At 43.0% G+C, this 13,186-nt stretch overlaps 1 protein-coding gene across 1 annotated transcript; it reads left to right on the top strand.

Moving 5' to 3' along the window:
- The first annotated feature begins 7,750 nt into the window (after positions 1–7,750).
- LOC102973386 (retinol dehydrogenase 10) lies at positions 7,751–12,418 on the top strand. The gene is made up of 4 exons (XM_028485520.2): positions 7,751–7,922; positions 9,134–9,279; positions 10,850–10,981; positions 11,088–12,418. Exons 1-4 carry the CDS (start codon positions 7,848–7,850, stop codon positions 11,209–11,211), a joined length of 477 nt encoding a protein of 158 aa, XP_028341321.1. The 5' UTR covers positions 7,751–7,847; the 3' UTR covers positions 11,212–12,418.
- Positions 12,419–13,186: the final 768 nt, after the last annotated feature.

Raw genomic sequence — 13,186 nt, 5'->3', positions numbered from 1 at the left:
GTTTGTTTTGTTTTGTTAACAATGCCTAGCGCAATACAGGTATCTCACAGACCCCCTTACACAGTGAGTAAGTTCTAAGTTGTTATAGTGCATGCCTAAGAATAAAATGAGTTTTCAGGAGGAACCTCCTGATTTTATGTATCTGGAGTTTAGGTAAAGCTTTAATTTTCTGTAAAGCCTCCACAGTAAGCACACTGGAAAGCAGAGAAGAATTTGAACTCTTTGCACAAACGAAATACGAAGGGTGACGGAAGGGGATCACGGGGGCCTTGCTGGGCTGTGGCATTTGGGTTGGGCGCGGGCTGGGCCCCGCCACTTCAGATGGCCGCGGCCTAAGCAGCGGCTGAGCTCACATGCACGTGGTTATGCCTCATGGGGGTAGTCGCCAGTCACTAGAGCAGAACCGAAGCCTCTGCCCTGTGGAAGGTCTGTTTTTATTACAGTTTCGGCGATGCGATTCGAGTTTGGGGCAAAGCAGAGGAATTAATGACAACCTGTTGTTTAGCAGACTGTTTGGCTGCAATTTTGTGGGCTATTTTCACTTTTCTGTAAAGAGTTACTAAATCGGGTCAGGGGCTTGGGGAACACTCCTTTGATCATCTAGGACTCAGCCAGGGGAAGGGTCAGGGAAAGCAGCCTTTGAGAACCAGTGCGCAGCGTTCATCATTCCTTTTAAAACATTGAGCTTCCGTGGACTCAAGTAAAAGACAGAAAAATGATGATTGTAGTTTTTCTTAATATGTAAGAGGCATGGATTCACCTTACATTATTTTAAAAGGCACAGCCATGACAACATATAAATGTTTAATGAATAGATATTTTTACTGCTCACCAGATGCTGGCAACTGCACTAATGGAGTTGATACCTTATTGAGTCATTTATGAAGGTCTTAGGCAACTAATACGTCTGTGTTACGACTTGTGTATTGAACGTGTGGTAAGAATCGAAAGAACGAATTATTGGATGTAAAAGCCGTCGTAACATTTTTGAGCTAAGAAACCTTGGAGATCTCCTTTTTGTCTCACAAACGAGCTAAGCCAAGAGAGGTCAAGTAACAAGGAAGGTTAAGTGATTGACAGTCAGGACCATGTGGTTTCTGGACTGTAAAGGCCAGTGTACTTTCCAGACAGATTGAGTTTTAAGTCCCCTCCTTTCTGGTATTTCTGCACAGGGAACTCCGAAGCGTCAGGGAATGTTGATACCTGAGTTGCTGCCTTGGGGTAGATTCATCCCATGTTTTAACAGTGGGAAGGCAAGTTAATGAAGCATTTATTTTTGCTGAATAACTAATGGTGTCATCATCTAGGTGTTCATTTGAAAAGCCTCGCTCTTTTATTAGCTTCTTGGTTGCAAGGCAACGGTAGGCGTATACTCGCGCATGTGTGTTAAGTATTAACTGCTGATGACTCTAAATGTTAACCCAATCCCCGTGGCCTCAAAAGAATAACAAAAAGGACAGTAGATGTAACGTTGATATGAATTTGATGTTTATGACATATTCTTCTCCATAGCTAAAGAGAGGACATTTTGTGTCAAGCAGGTAGAGTTTTTTTTTGTTTTGTTTTTTTTTTTTTTGCGGTACGCGGGCCTCCCTCTGCTGCGGCCTCTCCCGCTGCGGGGCACAGGCTCCGGACGCGCAGGCCCAGCGGCCATGGCTCACGGGCCCAGCCGCTCCGCGGCACGCGGGATCCTCCCGGACCGGGGCGCGAACCCGTGTCCCCTGCAACGGCAGGCGGACGCGCAACCACTGCGCCACCAGGGAAGCCGGCAGGTAGAGATTTTGATGAACATTTTGTTAAGTCTGAGAGTCGTTCCAGGTTTCAGCATCTTGGGGCTCTATTGCACAATTCGTCTGGAGACCTTTCTTGTCTCTACAAACACACCCAAATAGGAAAGAAGAAAAAAAACAAGCCGTCCTCGAATTACATGAACTTCAGAATTTGTGCTGTCAACTGCAACTAAAGTACTTAAAGTCAGTATATTGCTAGCAAATACAGATTTGGGTTTTACTTCCTAGTTGAAGACAGTTTTGTAATGAAAAATTTCAAGTTACACTTTCTGTGGTCAAAATGAAGTTTCTAGAGTTTGGTGCTCAGCACGTTGATTAAGCAGATACCTGTAAATCTACTGGATTAAGAATACCTAGCCATGGGTTCCTTTCCCAGATTAGCTTGGGAGTATGTCACCCTTTTTTTAATCTTTGAGCACACTAATGATTAACCCTATTAAATAGCCTTTTAAACTCAGTTCCCTGTATTTTCAGCACCTTCAATAGTTTGTACTCTTGAATCATCGTTTACCAGGAGAAGTGACTGAATTTTCATAGAAGAGTGCCACCAGATGTCATTTTAGCCTTGTAAATAAGCAGTATGTTCCTCTCTGATTCCGATAAAGATAAGTTACTCTCACAGCGGCAGGCGGAAACAGCAAAACACCAAGGAGAGGCGCTGAACCATTTGGAGGGGTACCACAGGGATGTCCAGTTAAACGGTCTTTGTTCCATGGAGTCTTGATTGTATTTTTCCAGATCATATATATTGCTGCTATTTGGAGATTCTGAAAATCCTTAAACATAAATACATCAGAAAACTACTGTATATGTGCTCATGGTGTTAAGCCTTTTCCCATTGTAATATGATTTTTGGTCCCCTTTAGAAATGAAAGTTTTCTGTTGCTTGGACATTCAAATGAGAGAAACACTTCAAAATGATTCTTTTAAAAAGACACCTTTTCTTGAATTGACCACAGGACAGTCATGCAAATGCACAAAAATAGAGTTTGAGGCCTTTTCCTAACTGTGAGAAATTAACTTTGCTTTTCCCTTAGTATCCATTAACCTTGAATAGCTTGCAAATATGGAAAACATTCTGAGTGTTTTACCTATACCTTTAAAATGTCATCAATCTTGAAATTTCAAAAGTTGGCCTTTGCCAGATACCACATTTCTTCACGTTCCCTTTTGTTTAACTTTAGGTTAATTTGTCCTGACAGTGCAGCTGCAGGCTCTGCATTGCAGTCTGTCATTAAGAGCACCAAGAATGATCTGGAGGGTTGGGGCTGTTGGGAGTTAATTTGGCGTAAACCTAACGTTCAAAGATCTCTCCAGATATGACATGTCACGTCTATGTCCAGTCACACTTCTGTTTAAGAAGTTCTTGTTTATATTATAAATATGACCTTTACAGTTATCCTTCAAAGTGCCCAGTGCTTTGAAGAGGAACCCCGAGGAGCTATGGAGATATTAAACTTGTGGAGCATGTTTCGTAGGAATGTCAGTGTCTGTTTGAATATCCTCTTCCTTCCTTCCTTCCTTTTCTTTTCAGTCACTTAGCAACCCTGTCAGCTTGGCAGCTTATGGTATTGGAGTCTTGTGATAAAATTAATCACAGGTAATCAAAAGTCTATCATCACACTTTTTAGCCAGGATCCATTACTGAAAGAGTTTTCTCTTTTGCAGATAAAATAATCCCTGGGTCCCTTCCAATTCTAAATTGTCTCACTGAACATACAAATTGGTGGCTGACTCTGAGACGCCCCCCCACCCCGGTCAAGAGTCAACCACATTTTCCTGATGATGATCTAGACGTCCTCCCCTGTGTCTCAGACATTTGAATAAGAGGACAGAGCTCAGAGTGCGGTTCTCTGACTTAGACTAAACATCTAGCTAAGCTTGCCACCCACTGCTGGGCCCAGCTAACTGGTGACTGATCAAATGTACTTCCTTTAGCGATCCCTTTACTAGCTGGTCACTCCCGATCTGGATAAGTCATCCTTACAGTAGGAGAGCACGGTGGTCCCGGCGTTCGGTGGAGTTGCGCCTCTCAGATTCCCTGTCGGCAGCACGTGCGTGGGTTTACGCTCAAGCCGTTTGGGTGTGTGCCGCAGATTCGCTCGTTATGTTCTTCTGACGAGTCTGAGACAAAGATCACGAACCTGAGCTTGAACTGACTGGTGTCATGGCAACTAGCACTTCACCTCTTGCTGGTCCCCATTTCATACGTGCTACAATATTTGTGCACATTAATAATTCATCACAAAGTGCCAGATTTCTTTGTGCTGTCAAACTGTGTCAAGGACAGATTGTGCTGTGCTATCTCAGATGTCACCCACCAGACTGTTGAGGGCAAGAGTAATTAGAAAAGAAAACTCGTCGGGTTACTCGGGAAAGTTCCCGAGAGCGTGATGCTTTCTCACCACCCATTTACAGCACTTTTTCTCATAACGTAAGGACTAGACTTCGTGTTGATCAAAGTTTATTTGGTAATGTGCCCCAGACACAAGGCAGGGGTTTGGTTGTGGAAAGAAGGCCCGGGCGGTAATTGCTCGCCTCCACTCAGGCAGCAAAGGAAATGATTAACAGCCTCAGTGCTCAGTCACGTGGATCAGGCTCCAGCCTGAGCCCTGCAAACTCGGGTTTAGAAGGAAACCTGAGTGTCCCTGGTATGAACGCTCTTTCCCCAGGCTTGCCTTCTCCTGGCATCCAGTAGGAGCTGAGTGGTGGCCACCAGCTTTGGAAGGCAACCACTCTGGGTCCCAAGGCCGCCCGGCCCTTGGATGGCTTACCTCCCCTCCCAGTTTCCTCAGCACCTTGTCTGGTGTTTCCGACATTGCTGGTAGTTGTAATAACTGTAGTAGTAGACGTGTAAGTGGTGAGCCTTTCTAAATAAAGAGCATAGACCTTTGTCTTGGCATGTAGAAAGCACAGTGGCACGCTGGATTTTGTTTCTACAGAAGGCCACATTTGTCCCGGATGAGGCAGGAGGCACAGATTTTATAAGAAGTGTTGACCTGCCACAGCCCTTTTTAAAAAAAAACCAACCCCTCCCTCTTAAAAGAAAGCTTCATACTCAAAGAGACCTGTGCCACGCTTTACTAGCAGCTTAAAGTGAAGCCTATTTCCCTAAAAAATATGTTTACAACCCACAGTTGGAAAAGACTTTAGCCACATAGCTATATTTGGATTCTTTTGTTTCTCTCTTTTTTTCTTATTTCCTTTAAGTGCAAAACCAGTAGCTTAAACGTCCCTCCAAACTACTTTGGTTGGGGGGGTGAAGGGAGGGAAGCAGGCCCAAATCACAGTTTTTAGAATATGTAGCTATAGCACCCTGCTTTTGTAAAGGATAAACTAAAACTCTTGTATATTTGATGTAACACAGTTAGATGGTGGTGAGGATAAATTCTGCTTAGAGACGGGAATGAGACCTGCTCCTGTGTTACCTGTCATCGCTTGGCCAGATCATAATACAAGACCCGAATGTAGTAGGTGTTCAGGAAATACTTGTTGAATGAATAAGCTAATTCAGCCAGGTCAGGAGGGGACATGAATCCGTTTCAGAACTTTGCAAGAAATTAAACTTAAAAACAGTGAGGAGGGACTTCCCTGGCGGTGCTGTGGTTGAGACTTTGCCTTCCAATGCAGGGGGTGCGGGTTCGATCCCTGGTCCGGCAGCTAAGATCCCACGTGCCTTGCAGCCAAAAGACCAAAACATAAAACAGAAGCAATATTGTAACAAATTCAATAAAGGCTTAAAAAAATAAAATCAAAACAGTGAGGAATTTGGTAATCTTCTATCACATACCTTCACACGTGCTGGGGGTCTGGACTAGTCATTTAACACCTGCAGGCGCCAACATGGAACACGGACATGGAGAAGTCATTAAACCCGCCCACTGGGTGTCTGGGTTTCTAGTCAGGGCTGGCCACCGGGTAGAGTTAGTGTGGAAACAGGCTGGGAACGAGCACGGTCAGCGATTAGGATCTGTCAGGGAACCAAGTAGAAAATTCCTACTGGTGTTCTGCACTGTGTGTAATTTCTTAGGATGTACTCTTGAGTCCTTCTACTTACTTAACTTAAAAATAAGACCTTCATACTAAATCTATCCCTCTCTTTCAAGACTAGGGCAAACTTTTAAAACTTAGAAGTGGTGTCTGGATAATGTCAAGACTAAATTTTATACTTTTTAGCTAATTGAGGAACAATTAATTATAATCAGATACGTAAAAGAAGACTTACAGGCATGATTACTTAAGGATGTGTTTTGTAGTTTAGATTGGAATAGATAAGCTTTCTTGTGATGTTACTGTATTGTAATTCTGTCCCCCATATATAAGCTATAAAGCCTGAAGTTTCCAGGTGCTGTAGACTGAAAGGACAAAACAAAACAAAACAGAGCACCGCAGAACATAATTATATGTTACAGTGAATGATACTGATTATATGTCTTAAAGAAATATGGACAAAGTCAAGGTGAATAGAATAATATTAGATAAAGGCTTAATACCGTGACTACCTGTGATAGAGAATTATTGAGAGACTCTGGTGACATAATTAACAGAAAGCACTTTGAAAAGCATGAGAGGCTGTGTAAATATGTGATGAATATTACACTTTGAATTATATAGGAGGGCATCGGGGTAGATTGTCAGAGAAGAGTTGAGTTCATGGGTAAAACCTTACAGGTGAGAATAAGCGTGACACAGGTAACAGCAGTGAGGAGGCCCAGACACATGGATATAAGTGAGGACCAGGGGGTTATGTGATGATCAGGAGTCAGACTGGGAAAGACCTTGGGGTAGTTCACAAAGATTCATCTGGCAACTGAATGCATCATGGATTGGGACATGGAAAAATTTCAAAATTAATGGAATGACTGTTTGATCTTGTACATGCAGAAGCTATCAAAACAAAAAAAAAGTATGTATGCAAAAATTCAGTGATCTCTTAGCTGGGAAATCCTCTGAGAAGGGAATGCAACTCTCCTTTAAGTCCACTGGTTAGTGTTTGGGTTTTTTTAACTTTATAAATCATGGGAAGCTGTGTTGGTAGTGAGATATAACTCAGCAGTGGACAGATTGCTCTTTGCTCCTTTCTTTTAAGAAGCAGGTTATAAAACTGTTGGGAGCCTGGTGGAGTAGTTAATAGATCATCTTAAGTAATTTGAAGTAATTAAAAAAAAAATACAGCCTTGCGTCTGGAAGGCAAGAAAGCTAGAGAGAAAAGAGAAGTTCAGTGAATGAGAAATCGATGCCGCCTTTTGGGTCCGCTGCCCTGGAGCTTCTGCCACGTGCTCTGCCCCCTGAATGGCCAGTCACCTGCCTCCGTGGGGAAGTCACCCCCCAGTAAACCCCACAGTGGAGTGTGGTCATTCAAATGCTATAAATTGTCACAGCGGAGTTAGCGTTAGGACGCATTTTTCATTAAAATGATTCTGTACTTTACCCTCCTTTTTTACACCTAAAATGCTCTACCTCCTGTGAGCATACTTCGATAATACTGCTTGGATGCTGGAAGATGCTGCTGGACTATCTCTTCATTCATGGGTCTGTTGCTGTGTAGACACAGCCATGAGGTAAACATCACACGAGGCTTCTACCCGTGGGTGCGCAGGAGGTCCCTCACAGACCATGAGGTGCTGCACTGAAGTGCCGGCAGAATGAAAAGATCTCTGACCTGCGAGTAGTTTAGATTAGCAGATAACTATCCCTTGAAAGGTGATAAAGCGCCTTCTCCTAATGGCTTTCTTTTCATCTCTGGACATCGTCCCCGAAAGCTCTTGTGTTACCGTCTTGTTGGTCACGGCTTGTAACAGGCCTGCCATGCCAATGACACGGTGCTAAGTGAGCCAGACGCTTAAAGGATCTTCTCTTTTTGATAAATGTAAAATATTTTCAAACGGATTGGGAAATGTAATATTATGTGGGTAAAACTTTGTTTCGTGATCTTGGGTTTGTGGGGTTTTTGTTTGTTTTTTTGCTGTTGTTGTTGTTTTAGGTGAAATCCATAATGTCAGTTCTAAAGCTTGAATCTTCCTTTTCTTTCAGACCACTAAGGCTTTTCTTCCTACCATGCTGGAGATTAATCATGGTCATATTGTGACAGTTGCAAGTTCCTTGGGACTGTTCAGTACTGCTGGAGTTGAGGTTTGTCATTATAAAGCATTTCCTTCTTCCAGTCGGTTTATCTCGAGAGGAATACACCAAAGTCCTAGGCAGGGTACCTGCTGCCCGCATATCCCTGAAAGGCCGTGAAAGCCCGCTACCTGTGTGCTGCTTGTGGAACGCGCCCCAGCAACCCACGTGGCTCTGCATCCTCTGCCATAAAGTCACTTATACTAGTTTGACAAAGCAGCGGCAGCAGAAGTAGGTGGGCCCGCCCTCAGCACGGCCCCATTTTCATCAGCAGTTTTGCTTGACAATAGTGTGAAGGCACAGGGTCAGGATGAAACGGGAGGGTGGTGGCAGTGCCACAGGGAACAGATAAATGAGGCCAAAGGTTGACATTCTGTTTTGGTCAACTTGCCAAAAGCAAGCTATCTCGTGTTAGCTCATCAGATGAGATGGTTAGGGCTGATGTGAGGTGTCTGCATCATAAGTCTGTAGAACTGGGCTTAATCAGACCCTGTTCTTCACCAAATTCAAGTTACGAAGCGTGTATATATATATATATTGCTCTGTGCTGTTTGTCCCATGGGTGCCTGTAGCAGAAAATTGAAAACATCATCCCATGCAAATATGCAAAAGGATGCAGAAGAGACGGCTTCTACATTCTACATTTCAACTCCTAATTTTAAAGTTGGGTAATGGAGAAGAACTTTCTTTCTATACCGTGAGTCCTTAGGTTAAGTTCTAGTTTAACTTTACAAGGTAGAGTTATCATTTCCATTTTCACGTGGCCCTAAAAAGAAAATTGGTTCATAACAGCTTATAACCCCAGCTAAACTCGCCTTTGTTCTCCTAGCATTAATTTAAACAAACTGGTTTTTCAGTCTCCTTTACCGAACAAGAGACCATTTGTAAATTTTCCAGACACTTCAAAGTGAGCCTCTCTCCATTTTTAACTCCAGCTTGTTAGCTTTCATAGAGTCCTTTGTGGTAACTTCCCCAAAGTAATCTGATACTTCGTTGATGTGGCAAAAAGTGTTCATCTGTTTCTGCTGTTACTTTGAAAATATTATTTCTGCACCAAACCACATCAGATATCTGTCTTTTAAAATGCTCTCCTTTTCTTTGCTTAGTCACCTGTAACCTTTTATATCAAGCATGTAACCGGAGTCACGGGACCAGGGCAGCTTGGGATTGGTCAGGGATGCGAACCTGTACTGAGTGTTTCTGCCCTTCCTCCTCTGCCTCAGGATTACTGCGCCAGTAAATTTGGAGTCGTGGGTTTTCATGAATCCCTGAGCCATGAGTTACAGGCTGCGGAGAAGGATGGAATTAAAACCACGCTCGTTTGCCCTTACCTTGTAGACACTGGCATGTTCAGGGGCTGCCGAATCAGGTCAGTAAGGACACGCCTTAATGCTGACAGGAAGCGGCTCTAACAAATCGTCTTTCCACCTTGGGAGGATATGTGGAACCAATCGGATCTCCAGCCATAATCCACCTTGCACTTCAATATCTGCCATTTGGCACTTCGCTTGTAGCTTTCGTTGGTCAAGGTCTGTAAAGTTGAGGCGTGTACGATTGACAAGCAAGGACTGGTATTAGCTCACAGAAGGTGGCCTTCGAGCATCGGTAGGAAACGGCTTCTCTGCGCCTTCAAGGAGCAAACGCTCAAGATTTTCCTTAGAAGCTACTTCTTTAGGAGTGATTTTCTTTCTTTAATATTAATGTTAGTACGTAAGTGCGACTTCGGTTTGGATACGAAACAATGTCATTGCCATATAATGCCATAGAAGAGGGTGGGCTTTCTTCCAAAAGGACCCTTGAATGAGACACCCCAGGTTTGGGAACTTCCTTTTTGCAGAGAGTGTATGTAGCTAGATTCACTCTGACAGAGTGAGAAGAAACGTTGAGATTTTCTAGACATGAAATGAAATACCACCACACTTGGGAAGGAGGAGGCACGTGGGAATAGCCATGTCAAGTCATATCTGACTTGAGCTAAGTGGAGTAAACAAAGCCGTGACTCCTCAAGAGGACACTTGTACAGACATGCAGACCGTGAGATCTTTGCTTGGACGAATTTGACAGGCAAAGCAAGAGAACCAAACGAGTTCCCCATGGGTCAGGGCCGATCTTGACACATCCTGAACCTGGCCACGCTGTGAACAGGTGGAGGTGATTTGAGTCATTTCCATCTCAGACTGACTCCAAGTCTGGACCAGGAGCGGACTCGGCCCTGCCTCTTTTCCCGTGTGTGGGCGGGGTGTTTGCTTTTTGCCTCGTACGGACTTAGGAACGGGTTGCTGCGGGTCTGAGGAGCTCTGTTTCCTGTTTAGCATCACAGCAGGTGTCCAGGGCTGTGGGGGGAACGATGAAAAGTAAAAAGAATAAATTATATTATTTCAGTGGGTGCCTGGATGAATTCAGCTGAAGGTAGGATGTCTCTGTACACTTCATTTCAGAGACCCCTGGAGAAAATGCCATGGCTTTCCCTCTCCGGGCGCCCGGGAGAGCACACAGCTGACTTATATTTCACTCAGAAAGGTTATGTTGGTGTTTACACACCATCATTTGAACTACACTTAATACTTAAAAGTTTGGCGTCTTGTTTGGGTTTAGTGTCTGTTATGCCAGACACCCTCTCCTTTTTCAATTGAAAGAAAAAAAAAAAAAGTAATTTGAAATACATTTCAAGGCATTTTGAAAACACGACTCTCTCACTTTACAGAAAAGCAGACCAATTCTGCTTTTTTTTTTTTTAACTTGTTTTCCAGGCTGTGCAAATAAAGTGTGTTCATAGTAGGAAAATTTAGAAAATAGAGAAAAAGCACAACGAAGTAAACAAACGAATTCCAAAGCCTGTTGCTCAGATAACGTCATCCTTCATGTTTTGATGTGTATTTCCAGTCTTCCCTATTTTTGTGTTAATTCTTAATTTCGTCTTTTGAATGTGTAACTCTCAGGAAAGAAATTGAGCCTTTCCTGCCCCCTCTGAAGCCCGATTACTGCGTGAAGCAGGCTATGAAGGCCATCCTCACCGACCAGCCCATGATCTGTACCCCCCGCCTCATGTACATCGTGACTTTCATGAAGAGGTAAGTGTGAGGGGGCTCCCTCCTCGGCAGGTCTTCCCCTGTCCGCCCCGTAACGTAAGGAACACGCCACGCCTCACGGTGGCTAACTGTGACTCTTCCTTTTCAGCATCCTCCCTTTCGAAGCAGTTGTGTGTATGTATCGCTTCCTAGGAGCGGACAAGTGTATGTACCCCTTTATCGCTCAGAGAAAACAAGCCACAAACAACAACGAAGCAAAAAACGGAATCTAAGGATCTTTTTTGTATGGAATATCATTTCTACCAGAAGACGATCAAGATATCTCAGTGCGACCCACATCAGCATGACTGATACTCTCTGGATTCTAAATCCGCGTTGACTTTTTTTTTTTTTTTTTTTTCAAATCAACTTTTTAAAAAAATAAAGTGTAAATTAACCAACTAGAGTGCTTGGAAAACGTGATCAGCGTAAGTGAGCTTAAGTTGTTGCCAATGGGGTCCTTTTCAGGCAGAACCCTAAAAACCAGTCTTATCTTTTAGACAAGCGCTGTGTGATGTCTCCAGGCTACCATTATTTTTTCTGAATGAGCAGGAAGTCTCGAGATGATAACGACAGTGTGTTTCATGTGTGTGGTTTTTCTTAATTCCCATAGAGTTTATAATTCTTGTAATTAATCTCTAGCCAATTGACACCCTTGCAACTTCAAGGACTGATAGTGCTATATTTTCTCATGTTTTCGAAGTTTCAGTTTTGCAAAGCCTGTGTGGCTGCTTCATTGTGTTTGTATGTACAGCTCTTTTAAAATGGCATTTTGAAATCTCTATCAATTGGAAGTAGACGATGATGTCTGATTGTTACAGTAAAGGTGATCAGGTCTCTTTGTTAAAGTCATAACGACTACAGTGTTGGTCGAATTTTAAAATGAGTCTCTGAGATCTTTCCTTGAGTATCTATTCCCCTGGAGACCTATTTATCCAAAAAAAGATCATACATTTTCTACCTATGAATTTTGCTGCATACAGAAAGTGCCCTTTCCTCAGGAAGTTGCTATGTTTCATTTCTTTGGATGGACTTTGATCTAGAATACATAGCAGCTCTGCAAAGAAACAGTTTCTAAAAATGGGAACTTCTGCATTTAAAAACGTCCCCATTTTTGTGCCAACTATGATTAGCAAGGGGGAAAAAATCTTACACTATGGAGTACATATGGAAGGGTGTAAAGATTCTTTTGAAAGTTTTATTCACATTGTAGAACAGTAAATGACATTTTTACAGTATTTTTTTGTAAAGCAAACTATTTTGTGCCTTGAATTTGGTAAATGTGTATTAGTGAAACGTTGTAAAAGTGAACTTCTACCTCTGTATCTAAATGTATACCATCCACTTGTAAATTACTATAAACTATTATGTGATTGCTTTTTTTTTTTTTTTTTTTAGAATGTCCTGTTTAAATAGTGACCAATGTTTTAGGCTATTAAAATAAGCCATCTTTTACTAATTAATTGGGAAATTTTATAAAGGACTGATTAAATTTAAAGAAAACTTACATACACATGACTGTGTGATTATTCTCGGCAGTGTTGCAGGGACATTGTGTTCTTTTTTCTCTCCATGCCATAGCACAATAGCACACCTTAAAGAGAAATGTTTGAACGGGATCGTGTTCAGGAACAGACATTGATAGCTTTGGGTGCCCTACACTCAAATTTCCAATGTTACCATCTTCTTAGATTAGAGACTTCATCAGGAGCTTGTTGATAGTGAAAGTGGGAGGATAGAAAGAATCCCATTACCCGTGTGTTGTCTGGCTGCACCACAGCTCAAATCTGCACTGTATCCACATACAGGATAGTGCTGGCTCACTGCTAGCGTCCCCAACACTGGTCTTAAGGAACAGATTCATTCTGTGTTTGAATTTCTTTTTATAAATGACAACTAAACCTGAAGCCATTATAACACTTGAGGCACTGGCCGCCTCTTATTTTACATTTTGGATTTTTTTTTTTTTTTTGCTGTACGCGGGCCTCTCACTGCTGTGGCCTCTCCCGCTGCGGAGCACAGGCTCCGGACGCGCATGCTCAGCGGCCATGGATCACGGGCCCAGCCGCTCCGCGGCATGTGGGATCTTCCCGGACCGGGGCACGAACCCGTGTCCCCTGCATCGGCAGGCGGATTCTCAACCACTGCGCCACCAGGGAAGCCCTACATTTTGGATTTTAAGAACAGTTGACCCTTGAACAACACGGG

Source organism: Physeter macrocephalus, unplaced genomic scaffold (assembly GCF_002837175.3).
Source record: "Physeter macrocephalus isolate SW-GA unplaced genomic scaffold, ASM283717v5 random_427, whole genome shotgun sequence".
NCBI lineage: Eukaryota > Metazoa > Chordata > Mammalia > Artiodactyla > Physeteridae > Physeter > Physeter macrocephalus.
Note: the sequence above shows the minus strand (reverse complement) of the source record. Positions and strands in the feature narration are given on the sequence as shown.